The sequence below is a fragment of the Myotis nattereri genome, assembly GCF_964212035.1.
Source record: "Myotis nattereri genome assembly, chromosome: 13".
NCBI classification, from domain to species: domain Eukaryota; kingdom Metazoa; phylum Chordata; class Mammalia; order Chiroptera; family Vespertilionidae; genus Myotis; species Myotis nattereri.
The window spans coordinates 53732498-53747990 of NC_138088.1; the positions used below are offsets into that span (position 1 = coordinate 53732498).

A 15493-nucleotide genomic window follows, 5' to 3' on the forward strand; every position below is an offset into this window, starting at 1 on the left:
TGTTGATCATGTGATCCGTCTCCCTGCAAGGGAGGTTAGGTAGTAAGGTGTAGTTCTATTCCATATAAGAAGGGGCCACCAATCTCTGCCACCTGCTCCATAAACAGACAGTCCTAGATAGCTCATTTGTGGTCTACATGAAACAATAGGGTTGATAAAATTTTACAACTCAGCTAAAGGGTTCAGCAAGATTGAATTTAGTAGTCATTTATCCAGAGCTCATCCGATAGACTGCTGATCATGTACAATTCTCTTCTTCGCTTTTATAACAGGTTGGGAAATTGAATCTTCCTAAAACATTCTAAGATTTGAACCTATTTTAGTTTATAAAATAATTCCTCACGGACTCTAGTCTCTGTCTCAGAATTTGACGACTCTTGGTCCTAATTCTATAGCCTCTATTGAGCAAAGATCACCTGCATTATGGATTCAATGTTGTACTATCTAAAAGGCCAACTGAGAAATTTTGTGTGAATTATTTGGTAAGTCACACAGAATATATTTTACTTCATAGTAAATCAAATAGTGAACATTGGCTCACTTGTGAGGGGGTTTGTTTGTTTGCTTGCTTGCTTGTTTTGAGGAGAAAGGGCTTCAGAAAATCACAGTTCTTTACTGTAAGATTGTATAGGCAGTTCATACTGTAGCAATGTAGCAATAAGTTGTTTTTTTATTCTCATTCCCTCATTTGTTTGTTCATTCATTCAACAGGGTTATGTTAAGGGTCTGGTATGTACTACCCATGGAATTCTTTCTTGTGCCTTCCATCCTGATTTTAACATTTCCCTTGCCCAACTTTCTTCATAGACAAATAATTCTATTGCTTTTTCCCCTGTACCTGTAAACTTTGTCAGGGAACTGAATTATTGGACCATTTTTGACCTACAAATGTGGAGACTTCAAAGGACTCAGTCTGTATCGCTGATGCTGTCACACTGAATGGTACCAATCTCTTAAAATTATGGTATCCCATCACCATCTGTTTAAAATTTATTTTAAGCAATCTATCACCCACTGAAAATATCCCAGTTCTTTTCCATCCAATACTTCTCTTTCAGATTATTTTTTCCAAACCATTTTTTCCGAGTTGAATTTGATTTTTCTCTCTCATTCATAATTTCATTCGATGGTGGGGTCACTGATTTCACCTCTGTGCTCTTAGAAGTATCTTCAATTCCTTTTGTCAGCTCATTTATTCTCTTCCCCATGTTATCATTGAGAAATAAGCTAGTTCTATGGACTATTAAATTAAAATATCAAGTGCTTTCCTAAGAGGAATGAACTCTCTTGAAGAATTGCCTCTATTTCACTGTTTTTGAGGGGAAGGCAAGGTTAAACAAAAACTGCCTGAGCTAGTAAGCATTTAGTATTTGTTTTCAAGACCGTTGCTATCAAATCTGTGAACACAATTTAGTTTCACACATACCCACATCCCTGCACAGAGATTGTACATTTAAAAAGAGGCAGGCTGGAGCCTTGACCATCAGGAAGTTATGGTGATTCTGAGCATATAATCAGGCTGGGAGAGAATTGCTCATAACTAACCTTTTCCCATCTTCCCACAAGTACTGTGGAAAACTTTACCTACTCTATCAATTTTGGTTTATTTATGATTAAAACCAGAAATGCATCCTTGGAACCGCTCAAAAAGATAAGGCTTGTCTATAAAAGGACCTTTAGGTGCTATCTGGTTGTGCGCGGGGCCTGACGGAACTGCCACGGTGAGTCGGGAGCATGTTTTCCAAGCCTAATTGATTAGTATTTCCCTATCTCCCCTCTTCCCCCCAAAGGTCTAACTGGACTTGAATTATGCCAATCTTTTGAAAACTAACTGAGCCCAATTCACTCAAAATTTTAACTTTGTTTAGATGCTTCCAATCTGGACACTTTCGCTGCTGCTGGGAACAGTAGTAGGTAAGTCAATAGATTTATATAGTGTTCAGTCCTTTCAGGAAGGGCTATGATAGCTGAATTCAAGCCACAATGGGGACAAGGAATAGAGCAAGAAAGGTGCATGGTCAAGAGCACAGGCAGCCGGAGGGAGGTTGCCAGATGAAAGCTCAGGTGCCCAGTTAAATTTGAATTTCCGATAAACAACAAATATGTGATCGTTCTCTCTAAAAAAAATATTCATTTTTTATCTGATACTCTAACTTGTCTTTTTAGTGGCTAAATCCAGCAACCCTAGCTTGGGGTCATGGGGGGTTTAAACCCTGGTTCCAGCAGCCACAAGTGTATTTCCCTGAGCAAAACTCTTAACCTCTCTGAGCCTCACTATCGTCATCTGTGAAATGGGCATATACTACCACTCTTCTCATAGGATCACTGTGAGACTTGGGTCACGTAAGTCACGTAAACCATCGTGCCCAGCACCTGGCCTATGGTACTACTTTGAGAATGCAGCCCCCACAAGCTACAACTCCTACTCCTACTGTGAATCTAGGCTTTCTCCTCCTCCAAAACCCTTCCTTTGTGTTGTTCTTTGGGGTAATATTTAAGCCTAGAGTTGAGTCAAACCATGAATTTTCTGTTTGATGTTTGTGATGAGCTTCTTCATGATGGAATCCAGGATGCCCCTTTAACAGGAGTCAGGGACCTAAATACTCAGCCACTCACAGATATCAGGTTTGGGCCTTTGCAGGAAATGAGCTCTCTACCCAAAGCCCAAAGCCAGAAGATGGCTACAAGGAGTTGAGAGCCTCACCCCCTCTACTTAGGCCTAGGGGCACCAATGGCTTGAGAAAGACGTCTGAGTTGAGTGGCTAAACGGGACCCCACACAGCACTGCACAGAGAGATGAAGGGGGTACGTGGTCCCACATGGTAGAGATGGCTAGCAGCCCCTGTGTTTAGCTTGGGTGTTGTCTATTGACACTGTTTTGTGACTGTGTAGATAGCAAAATGCTTGGGGATGAGGAGGAAGACAATGAGCCACAAAATAGAATTTAACTCATACTTTGCCATAGAGACCATTAAAAAAGAACATTCTGGTTAAACTAATATCCTTGAAACCCTTCTGGGTGATTGCAGGGAAAGAAATCTGCTTCCAAAGACTTGGCTGCTTCAGCGATGAAGCCCCCTGGGCAGGGATTGTGGAAAGACCCCTCAAAATATTGCCCTGGGGCCCCCAAGAGGTCAACACCCGCTTCCTCCTGTACACCAATGAGAACCCCAACTCCTTTCAGGTATGAGTGCTCGTTGCTTTCAGAGCTCAGTCCCATCTGCTGTATGTGATAAGGACACTGAGTTTTAAGTCTTCTAAAGGGGAATACGTCAGTGGAATGTACATCTTTGCAGATTTTTGTGAGCTTCAGTATTATTTTATGTAACTTTGTTTATAGAAGGTTCAGTAACTTGACATTGTTCTCATCCTACCTCTATGGTACCATTTAATAAATCATTTAAATATGGACATACAGGTGTCCCCAAAAATGTGTACATACTTTAACAGCTGAACGCTCAATTTTGAAAATGAAATGTATTTTAATAAACACGGCCTTTATAATTATTTAAAATGTGTGTATACATTTTTGAGGATCATATATATATACTCTTCCAACATATTTTTTTAATTTTCACCCAAGGTCATGCTTAGGGAGGGAAGGGAGGGAGGGAGGGAGGGAGGGAAGGAGAGAGAGAGAGAGAGAGAGAGAGAGAGAGAGAGAGAGAGAGAGAGAGAATCGAAGCCCCAGCCCACATATGTGCTTTGACCAGGAATTGAACCGGCAACCTTTCGGTTCATGGGACGATGCTCCAACCAACTGAACCACACCAGCCAGGTTCTTCCAACATATTGCACATATATAAAATCCAGACACACACAAACCCTTTCAGTGCACGGAGGTGAGACCTCTACCACCATTATGTTAGCAGACGTATCCCAGGTTGAACAACTGAAAAAATGTTGTGACTTGGGAAGCAGCGACTTGGTGCTGGTTGCAGACAGCTTGGTTGAAATGGGAGAACCATCACTCACAGGCTCCCACGCCCGGGCAGTCTTCTCCTACCGCCTCCCTTTCCTTCAAACAGTTCCGCCGGAGTCTGTGAGAGACTTGACATTAAACACTTTTCTCCCCAAACAGGAAATCCGTGCAGAGCCATCAACTATCGAGGCCTCCAATTTCAAAACGGATAGGAAAACCCGTTTCATTATTCACGGATTCATAGACAAGGGGGAAGAAGGCTGGCTGGCCAATATGTGCAAGGTGAGACGGGGTCCTCTCTGCAGGGAAGATTGTTCGGCGTGATCATCGACCACGGGGAAGGCACAGCCCCAGCCAATCAGGACAAACGCTGGCCATCGTGACACTGGAGGGGCCTCTGGTGCTGCTGGCCTGGGTGTCCAGGGGAGGTCCAGGAGGTGGAGGCGGTGCAGAGGGCCTGGCACTGTCAGGGTGGCAAGATTGGCGGGCATTTGGAGGCTTTGGGTAGCAGCTATCCAATAAAGAATAGAAAGATATTTCAAAACTTAGCAACACATGTTGCCGTACTGATACAACAGGAGTTGCATTGTCCATAGGTTTAAGTGTTCTCAGTAGGTTTTCATTGCTAGGTGAGGAGCTAATATTACTTAGTAAGCCCAAAAGAATGAATTTCCCTTGCTGCTCTGTGACCTCCTATGGTGGCAATATCTAGGAAAACTGTGTACTGGTAGCTTTTCGTCTCTAGCTTCTGTTGTTGCCACGTATTGTGATCCTATCTTCTTTCATTTGTCTTTGGCTGTGTGCCCTGTGAAAATGAAAGGTTAAAAAAAGTCAGAAAATCAAATAGAACAAAATTGCCTAGGAATGGCTAGGTAACTGCTCAAGGAACATTATACAAGAGAATGCATTTGTCTAAAAACTCTGGTTAGTTCTTCCATTGTGGAAAAGCTTACTCATTTACCTTCAACATAGTTAATATTTAAGGGGATCCTAACATGGCCTTTCATTCATTCATTCATACTTTCATTCATTCAATAAGTATTTATTGAGCACCTACATGTGCCAGGAACTTTCAGGGCACTGAAGATACAGCAGCGAACAAGAAAGGCAATGTCCTGCAGTGTGTTCTGGTAAAGAACGATGTAATCTTATGACATCATGAAGCTCTAATGACACAACCCACTGTACCACAGTTTATATATTTTTCCCTGAATCAGTTGTCTATGCAACTGTTGCAGTAGAAATCCCAAGAATCCAGTTCCGATTATGGCCAACGCTCCAGTTTGGAGTCAATGTTAAACTTTAAAAGGGAATCTATATCCATAACTAGAAGTCCGTTATGCTCATTGCTTTGGGGTTATCAGCAAGCATGGTATTGTAAATCCTAGTCCTCACAGGTATTCACTGGAAAGTGATAAAGATTCTGAATCGCTTACCCATGTATTGTGTCTCTCCCACCAGAACATGTTTCAGGTGGAAAGCGTGAACTGCATTTGCGTGGATTGGAAAAGTGGCTCCAGAACGGGCTACACACAGGCCTCACAGAACATCCGGATTGTGGGGGCAGAGGTGGCCTACTTTGTGGAAGTCCTTCAGGTAACTTGTGTGTAAAACCCACGCACGTGGCCTCTCTGGATTCCCTTCCACAGGACAACATAAGTGCTGTAGGTGTGATCATTGCTAGAGACATTTCTTTACTGAGGCTGGCTTTCACCTTGGTTGAAAAAAAAAAAAGAAGTCCAGATTGGGCTGCATCAATATGCCTACTGGGGTCAATCAACTAGTTTTTTTAAAATGTGATATTATTCAAGCAACCAGGTAGACTGTTTCTACTGAATTCCCCCAGTATTTCTCTTAATTGTACCAGTTATTAAACCAAGTTGACATGGTAATGTCAGCCTCAAGAGTAAACTAGTTTTTAAAAAAATTTTAAGAGAAGCACAGTGATAACAAGCTAACCTGAGTTGTTAACTAAAAACAAAGAAGATGTTATACTTGAACGTGCCTAAATAATTGCTTTCATTATTATTTTCTGATCCAAATACGTACTTTACTGACTGGGTAACCATTCCTCGTGTCCATTAAAAGGTCTCTGTATGTCGGAAAACAACAAAAGAGAGCCCTACTTCTACCTGTTTAAATGTTAAGCCCATCACCATTTTTTATTATATTTAAATATATATACCTCAAAATTAATTGCTTTGAAGGGTGTCTTCTTAAATCTCCGGTTTTCAGAGGCTCCCCTTCTGTATTTATCTTGAATTCCACATTCTGAATTTGCGAACATTCTGACGACATTTTCTTTCCAACAGTCAGCATTTGGGTACTCGCCTTCCGATGTCCACATCATTGGCCACAGCCTGGGTTCCCACGCGGCCGGCGAGGCGGGAAGGAGGACCAATGGGACGGTTGGACGCATCACAGGTTGGTCAAAACAGTAAACACTACACGATTAGACGACATGTAGCCCACATGGTGTCTGAAAGGATGGAAACGTGGTGTTTTTTTACCAAAGTAGGAGACAGGTTTTCATATTTTCTGAATTGAGCCACATGATCAATGTCTGCTGAGCCCTTGTGGATTTTTATGACTCTGGTCTTCAGCTTACAGAGTTCTGTTTAACATGTAAATATTGCATGGGACTAAAATGTGAATTAAAAGCATGTAGAGGTCTTATTCATATCTATTTTCCCTTTTTTAAGCATTCACAAAGGAAAACTTTCAGGAATAGGATAAACAGCATAAGTTATAGATTAAATAATAAATAGAATTAAACCCAAAGAGCTCAAAAATGTATCACGAATTCTATTCTGCTTCAATAGCAATTGATAATGAGCCCAATTGTCATCAACCACAACCCAAGAGCTGAGTGGGGGGCAGGTGGTCCCGTGGCCCTGGGCTACCAGTTCTGCATGATGCTAATTAAACGATATGATTTTACAAATCTCAGGCTCCTTGCATCTGGCCAATGGGGTCCCATGTTGAATACCCAGGTCCTACAACAAACCTGTATGTTTATAAGAAAGACTTTGTTATCCTGCATCTGAGAGCTGACTCTTTCTAGAAGCAGCCACTGCCCTCTTCTGCCCTCCCCCACCCCCCCTCCCCCAGTTTCTTCTTAGTACTTTGGGGAAGTTGGTTACGCTTGGCGTGGTGGATACAGCTGGAATGTCTATCGTTAATTTGCTGGACATGCTTTAATAATTCTTTCCCATAGTCTGTAAACGTGTACAAGAGCCTAGTCAGCCGGGCGCTGTGCAAAGCTGTGGTCCTGGGGCCCTCATGGGAGGCTAGGGTACAGTGGGGCCTGGCTTAGCCTTCAGCAACTTTTAGAGACCAGTGTTTCCCAGAGTGTGGCTTTTCCCTTATAACTTCTGCTAGTGATTAAGGTTATTAGCCCGCAGTCACCCCAATAAATTTAATGTAGAAATAAAATGAAAAAGAACAGTGATGGGGATTGTCTTCGTGACTTAAGTATTCATAAGTGAAGCAAAATCCTATGGTTTGAGGAAAATTCACTTTAATGTGAATAGTAAATGAGACACAGATTTGCCTTCAAGAAATGGTGAGGCAGGAAAGAACTAGCTTAACTCTTTCGTGCCTAACTCGTAATGACCGCCAATGCTTGCACTCAGGTCTGTAACGAATGAACACAGGTGAATGCGCAGGTGCGCTGATAGATACTGATGTCACACATCCTGCTTCTTTAGGTTTGGACCCTGCTGAACCTTGCTTTGAGGGGACACCTGAATTAGTCCGACTGGACCCCAGCGATGCTCAGTTTGTGGATGTGATTCACACAGACGCTGCCCCCATCATCCCCAACATGGGTGAGTTCCTCCACTGGTCTTCCTAGAATGGTTTCTGAGTCTGTACGTTAGTGTGTTTTAGAGGGTTTTCAGTTCACACAATAACATCATCTTCCTCATATTTTGAAATTCCTCAGGATTTGGAATGAGCCAAACTGCGGGACACATGGATTTCTTTCCGAATGGAGGAAAAGACATGCCCGGATGTCAGAAGAACATTCTCTCTCAGATTGTTGACATTGATGGGATCTGGGAAGGTAAAACCATTGTGTGCATGGCAGGTTTTTCTTGGGGGAGGATTTGTGTTTTGTTTTGCTAAACTTGCTGAATATTGTGACATTGTACAGGACTCACATTTTCTATAACCAAGGACTTTTAATTGTATCCCCAAGATATGGGGTTTTCATTGGGGGAAGTGGCATGAGAAGAGACTGTAAGAAAGAAAATGTATTTGTAGTCAACTTTCCAAGAGTCAAATTCAGGAAATGCATTGCTAAGTATCAATATGGACCAATCTTTTCCTTCTAAAGTTATTTTTCCATTTTTTTTAAAAAGCAACTTTTCTAGTTGCAAAAATTGCTATTTTTCATTAGCTATGGGCTAACTATTAGCATCTTGAACAGTACTTAACTTCTGATTTCATTACAAATCATAAATACGGTTCATAAATGTTTTTGTCCTGTGACCACCATGAGTTCACACTAATTAGAGAAACCTATTGAACAACTTAACTCCATTCTGATCATGACATTAACTTGCAAGGATAAAATCTGTCACTGATGTGGAATCATGTCTGATTTCAAAGGCTCTCGTGACTTTGTTGCCTGTAATCACCTGAGAAGCTACAAGTATTACTCCGACAGCATCCTCCACCCTGATGGTTTCACTGGCTTCCCCTGTGCCTCTTACAGCTCTTTCACTGCAGTGAGTAGACTCCACCTGGGCCCTAAGGGATTTTGTGAGCATCATTTATTGTGGCTGCTGTTGTTCACTGTCCATGACACGCATTCACTGGATGTCACTCTATGACTGCCACATTACCTCACCCTTTAGTTCTACAGATTGCTTTTAATGGTGAACTTTAAGGTACTGGAGAACTTTCAAGAAATGGGCTTGTCTACGGAAATGTCTCGTCTGCCTTGCTCTCTCGCTTCTGCCCGTGTCAGATAAACACTCAATCTTGTTTTGGAAATAATTCTAGGTTAAAAAAAATAGTCTATGGAAATCTGGGTGTGTGGCTACAGGATGCTGATAAACATGGTAACCTTGTCTTAAATGCTGACTTTATAAAACTGTGTAATAACTAGAGGCCCGATGCATGAAATTCGTGCAAGGGGCTCAGTCCTCGCAGCCTTGGCTGCCTCTGCCAGATCCCAGCAGCAAGCTAACCTACAGGTCGGAGCGTCTGCCCCCTGGTGGTCAGTGCGCATCATAGGGACTGGTTGAGCGGTTGAATGGCCTGACACTTAGCAAATTAGGCTTTTTCTGTAGGATAGCCTCAGTCTTGCAGATCTCTCAGCCTTTCTCTCCAAGCTGCCAGTGGCCAGGTGATCATGCTGGTGGTGATGGTCAGCATGTGTTGGGCAGAGGGAGAACTTGGGGGTCCTCCCTATTGATGGGCCCATGGCAAATGTCTGCTGGTGAATTCTGGGGACATCCACTCTTCTGGCTCAGGCAATGCCCTCAGAGAGCTTTGGCCATTCCTCCTGGCTGGCTCAGTGCCCCCTTCGCATCTGCTGGATGCAGACCCTGTACTCGGCCCAGTCCCCGTCTGGTCCATTGATCCAGGATGGAGCAGCCTTGCCTTCCTATAGTGGGAATTTCTATTTCTCCTTCCCACTCTGTTCCTTCCTTTCTCTCTTTTCTTCCCAGAATTCCTTGGCCCACAGTTCCTATATGATATCCATCTTTTCTAGACGCCAACCTTATGGCTAAGCTTTTACAACCAACTGGGGCATTTCTCTCCGCCCGAGAGAATTCTGAGATCTGAATTCTTTTTTCTCTCTCTCTCTTTTGATTAAGGTATTACATATGTGTCCTTATCCCCCTATTTTCCCCCAACTCCCCCACTCATGCCCTCACCCCCATGGTGTCTATGTCCATTGTGAGATCTGGATTCTTTACACTTTTATATGCTAAGTGGGAGCTAAAGGAATTGAGGAAAACCCGACTTTTGAGCCATTGTCCTCCTACTGGGTCCTATTTTGGGGACCAAACGCTAATTATCACCTCTTGCTCTGTCCCTTGCAGACTTTCTAAAATAAATTCTAACCACCTGTAGGCAGATGGATGTGTTGGGGCCATGGGAGCAAGAGGAAAAATATTAAAATATCTATATGTAAATATAGGCATAAATTCTCTTTTGTGTGGTTTCTGTAATTTTGTTAGTATTGTGTTACTTAACAGTGAAGTTGCTGACTCGTCGTTGTAAATAATGAGATGCATTTTTAACCTCTGCTGAGACACTATTAAAGTTCCTTTTTACCAGCAGAACAGAATTGGTTTTAGAATATTCGAATTGTAACAACACATGGGTCAAAGCTGACACACTATTATAAGAGCATCCTCATCCATCACTTGTTTATTTCCCCAGAACAAGTGCTTCCCCTGTCCAACTGGAGGCTGCCCACAGATGGGACATTATGCTGACAGATATGCTGAGAAAACTAAGGGAGTAGGCCAGACATTTTATCTAAACACGGGTGACGCCAGCTATTTCCCCCGTAAGTCTCTACTTGATTTGCCTTAAACTCTTCGTGTTATGTATTTTATCACGCCCAGTGAAAATGCGCGAAATTGCTTTTCTGTACAGAAGTTTTAAACTCCCCTCCCCAACATGGAAAAATAATCAAATGCTGTGCTCAGCTAATTTGGGTAGTAGTACAGAGTTTGGGGGCTGAACTATAAATGAAACAAAAAATTCTTCCTATTTGATCCTGGAGGCTGCTTCTGCCCGAGACCTTCACATTCAGTCAAAAGTTTCACTGAGCAAAATTCAGAGGTTTCGTACAAAGAGAAAAGTAATCCAGGCAAGAGATGGCAAGGTTGTGGGAATCGAAAGGAATGAGCAGATTCAAGAGATATTTATATTTAGGGTTGCAGACTCTGCGGGTGCTGGGACTTGGAGGATGTGTGGATGGGCAAGTGTGGGGACAGACTCCAACTTCCTCTTCTAACTAACAAAGGAAGAACACTATTTGGTTAGGAATCAAACTAGCTGCATTGTAAAAACTAACGCCAAATGTTATCCACTCCCCACTCCCAGCCCCCACCCCCCGCCCCGCCAATAGCCCAGGCTAGTTCAAAATGGTAAAAACCGATAGTTTACAATTGAGTAGTACCATAAATTGGTTACCACAAATTAATACATTTTCAATGGCAATGGAAAGTTGAATTGTAGAATTTTTAAAATAAATGTACACTCTTTAGACCAAAGAAAATGATAACGCTACTATAAAACTGAAGCAAACTGATGAAAATGTCATATTTTCTACTATGTTTTAACATAAAGTTCTTTTAACATTTAAGAATACATTGTCAGGTTAAAGAAATTGAAAGCAAAAGATTTACCTTTTCCCTTGTCTTGAAGTCTATTGACTTTGGAAAGAGGGCATGCTCCTCCCCTCCCCCAGTGCCTGTCCTCTGAACGGTTAGATAAAGGAATGTCTGTGGCTCGGAGAACTACCAACACATGTATAGGGTGTCCCAAAACTCACACAAGAAGTAATTTTGATAGAAAACACAGGTTTATAATTAAAAATTGTAAATTTTTTATTGATTAATAAAGTATACAGTATAGGGTTATGTATGGAATAGCACATCAGGTAAATGGCCTCCACAGCTTTGCTGGAACATACGCAAACCATGGTCTTCATTGGTCGTCATTGTCCCTGCTCCTGGGCCATAATTGGTACTTGGTAATGCTTATCAAATTGAAGGAATTGAAATCAAAGGGCAACAGATATTAGAATCTGATTCAATAAACCAAGTAAAATTAGGCTTTTATTTTTTTGTTGTTGTTGTTAATGTTCACGCAAAATTCAAATCTTGTGTGAAGTTTGGGACACCCTATATAAGTTACTCAGGGTGCAGCAGCAGTGAATTCAACGTAGCCTGTTTTCAGTGTCTTCTCTGCAAGCTGACCTGTTGCATTCTGCCCCCTCCCCCCGCCCCATACAGGTTGGAGGTATAGTGTAACTGTTATTCTGTCTGGAAAGAAGGTCAGAGGACACGTGCTAGTTTCTTTGTTTGGCGACAGAGGAAACTCTAAGCAGTACGAAGTTTTCAAGTGAGTGAAATACAACTCTAAGTTTCATAAGTGCTGGAATACCTCGCGCATTCAATGTATGTTCTGGACATAAGAGTTGATCTATTACTAATGAGCATAAGCTACTGCCACCCATCATCAAAAGGAAGAGGTGATTTCACCCTTGCACCTTCACACATTTCAGAATTTTGTTTCTAATTTTTCTCTCTGCTATTTCCTGAGAAAACCCCTGATGTTTACTGGGATGAGTGGCATCTGATTTATAATCAGTAAAGAATAATTCTGTCCACAAAACAACTGGGGAAAGATGATATAATGATGCCATCATTTATTACATTGTGAGAGGATTAGTGACTAAATCATATTTGAAGTTTTATTAGTAGTAAGAATGACTTTAAAGTAATATGAGTTATTAATGGCAGACAAGCTAACACTGAGCCTACATGTCTGCATTTATTTAATACATTCAAATGACAAATGTACCCTCAGTTATTGTACTAGAGATGCGAGCTGGTTTTAGAAATACATCTATTTATGTATATGTATGTAAATTCATGTATGTTTTTACTATTTAATTTCCAAGGGGCATTCTCCGACCATTCAGTATTCATACCAATGAATTTGACTCAGATGTGGATGTTGGAGATTTGAAGAATGTTAAATTTATTTGGTATAACAATGTGATCAACCCAACTCTACCCAAAGTGGGAGCATCCCGGATCATGGTGCAAAGAAATGATGGGAAACTGTAAGTAATAAAAATCCAAAGAGATTTGAAGTATTGAATCAGATTTATAGTTCTCTTCCCACTGGAAGTTGATTTTAAGTTAAATCTCTTGTGATGGTTCTCCTACATCCCACCCACACCTGCTTCCTCGTACGTCTTGTTTCTTTAGGATAAAGAGCAGAACTTTAGGGAAACAACTTTGATAAATTTGTAGATGAGTGTTGTGTTATCTAACACAAGCGGTGTTAGCATGAAAATCTGGTTTCATGATTTAAGGTGAGAAACTTGATGTTATTCAGCTACTATGCCTTGTGCTGTGTGTGTGCTTAACATGTGTATCTTCCCCAAATGTTCTGGGTTCACCCAATTGCCACTTAAATGATCAGAAAAATATTTAACTTGTCAAGGAATACAAATAGGCTATTCTGGATCATTAACCCTCTTACTGAAGACAAGGGTCAGCCTTTGGTTCTAACCAAGACTAAAGTGTGTGTGAACCAAAAGATATTTAGCAGAGGGAAACACCAGAAAAAGCGAGCTGATGATGTTGGTGGTCAGCACAAAACCAATAATAGCCCAGTGATTTGAATATAAAGCCAAATTCTGAGGCACAGTGTTATGCTTCTTTTGTCATCATGGTCCCCGGTCCTCATAAAAGCCCAATGAGAGGGCTTTTGCTTCTGGCAAAGATGGAATAACAGCAACTGGATACACCTTCCCAACTGGAAAACAACCAAAAATTCAGATAAAAATATATAAAATAACAGTTTCTAGACATTGAACATTAGGCAACAAAGGAAAGTGACCCCCGAGAGATAAGAAACAAATAAGGTAGACCCTTACAATTGTTTCAGATAAAAATATATATTTGAATAAATTTTCAGACTTGGTGAAACTATAAACCATTAGGTCTCAGTGATATAACAAGAAACATGAAGAAAACTAACCAACACACATCAAGATCAAATTGCTCAAAACTAGTCATAAAGAGAAAAATCTTTAAGCAGCCAGAAGAAAAATATGCATTACATACAGAGAAATAAGGATAATAATTACAGCAAATTTCTCATCGGAAATGCAAGTGAGAAGACAATGAGACAACTGTCTTAAAGTACTGAAAGGAAAAAAAAAACTGTTAACCTAGAATTCTATACCCACAAAAATATCTTTCAAAGATAAAGATGAAATAAAGACTTTTCAGATATACAAAAACTAAAAGAATTTATCACCAGCAGGTCAACATTAGAAATGTTAAAGGAAGGCCTTCAGGTTGAGGGAAATAAACCAGTTGGAAAAGACAAAAGAGTGCATACATCTTTAATTTCAACTCCTGGTAAAATTCTATACAATTCAAATGAGTCCATAGTGACAGCAGATCAGTGGTTGCCTGGGGATGAGGGAAGATGAAAAAGGATGGGAAAGAAAGATTATAAAGGAGCAGAAGAAAAATTGGGAGATGGTAGATATGCTTATTCTCTTGATCGTGGAGATGGGAGGTAGTTACTATTATTATCCCCATTTTACAGATAATTAAATAAAGGCTTAGTGCCAGAATTCATATGCAGGAAATTTGACTCCAACATATTCTTAACTACTATAAAATAAATTCAGTTCACCTTTATTCATATATAGTTATTGTGTGCCCTTCATTCCCTTATCAATATTAGTTTTTAAGTTTTAATTTGCCATTTGTGAGTTGCCAGCCATTAGACCACAGGGAAGGAAATGAAGATGAAGAGAAAAGAGCATTTTCTGAGGACTTGTACGTACCGGGAAATTTATAATTATGCTTATATATTAAAGAAAATTAGCCCCAAAGCATCCCAAGTATTGTTCAGTCTTAATGAGCACAATTAGTCATTTCAGGTCAGTTACTGAGTTAAAGTAGGAAGGCCTCGCCAATGGAACACCAGGACCTCAGAATATTTTCTTTTGCTGATTTCTTGTCATGCTCTTGACCTTGCACTTCCTCAGTTGTGTTGGTTGACAATGTGCCAAGTGTTTAGTAGGTGTTTTTAGAATGTAACAACTGAGTCTTCCCTGCCCTTTGAGGTGTCCAGCAACACCTCCTCTCTACTGTTGCACAGCCCTGAAACAAAACTGGAAAGGAGAATCCAGTCCTTTATACGGAAGAGAGGTCTTCCCTCCGCCAATGTCTGGTCTCGAGCACTGGGTGTGCTGGAGAGGAGAGCAAAGCATGGCCTCCTGCTTAACACGCCGACTGCGGGCCACAGGGAGTTGACTTACCGTTGTTTTCTCTCCGCAGGTACACTTTCTGTAGCCTAGAAACTGTGAGGGAAGATGTTCTGCTCACTCTCACCCCATGTGGGGAGCCTGCTGACTTCTGACCACTAAATCTTATTGCTAATAAAATCTGTTGGTGAAGCAATACAGTCCTTTCTTTGTCATCATGAGTTCATTTTTCCAATGAAACTTTTGGATACGGCGATTAAAACCTAAAGTTTGGAGTTAGTCTGAGGAAGCACAAGTGGCGGTTGAATTTTGCTACATATGATGTGGCATTGAGCTGAGGAATATTGTTTAGTTGATACTGACACATGGTCCATTACCTACTATTACTGATGTCAGTCTGATTACTTAGGGCAGATGTCCAGGTCTAAAATGACCCCCTCTTGGTGGCTACCCCCCTTTGCTGCTTTATCCATCTGCTCCTACTCAGACATCTCAGGAGCGATGGCACATAAGGAGGTGAGGACTGGGGATTGCCAGTTCTCCTAACTGTTCCCAGTGGGGCTCCCTCAGACTCT

General features: G+C 41.2%; 1 protein-coding gene across 1 annotated transcript; it reads left to right on the plus strand.

Annotated features, from left to right (window-relative positions):
• Window positions 1-1868: 1868 nt before the first annotated feature.
• PNLIP (pancreatic lipase) lies at window positions 1869-15073 on the plus strand (the record flags this gene model as incomplete). The annotated part of the gene is made up of 12 exons (XM_081105372.1): window positions 1869-1914; window positions 3030-3184; window positions 4082-4204; window positions 5384-5518; window positions 6235-6346; window positions 7633-7752; window positions 7869-7988; window positions 8537-8655; window positions 10325-10454; window positions 11911-12019; window positions 12582-12746; window positions 14992-15073. 12 exons carry the CDS (start codon window positions 1869-1871, stop codon window positions 15071-15073), a joined length of 1416 nt encoding a protein of 471 aa, XP_080961498.1.
• Between the last annotated feature and the right edge of the window lie 420 nt (window positions 15074-15493).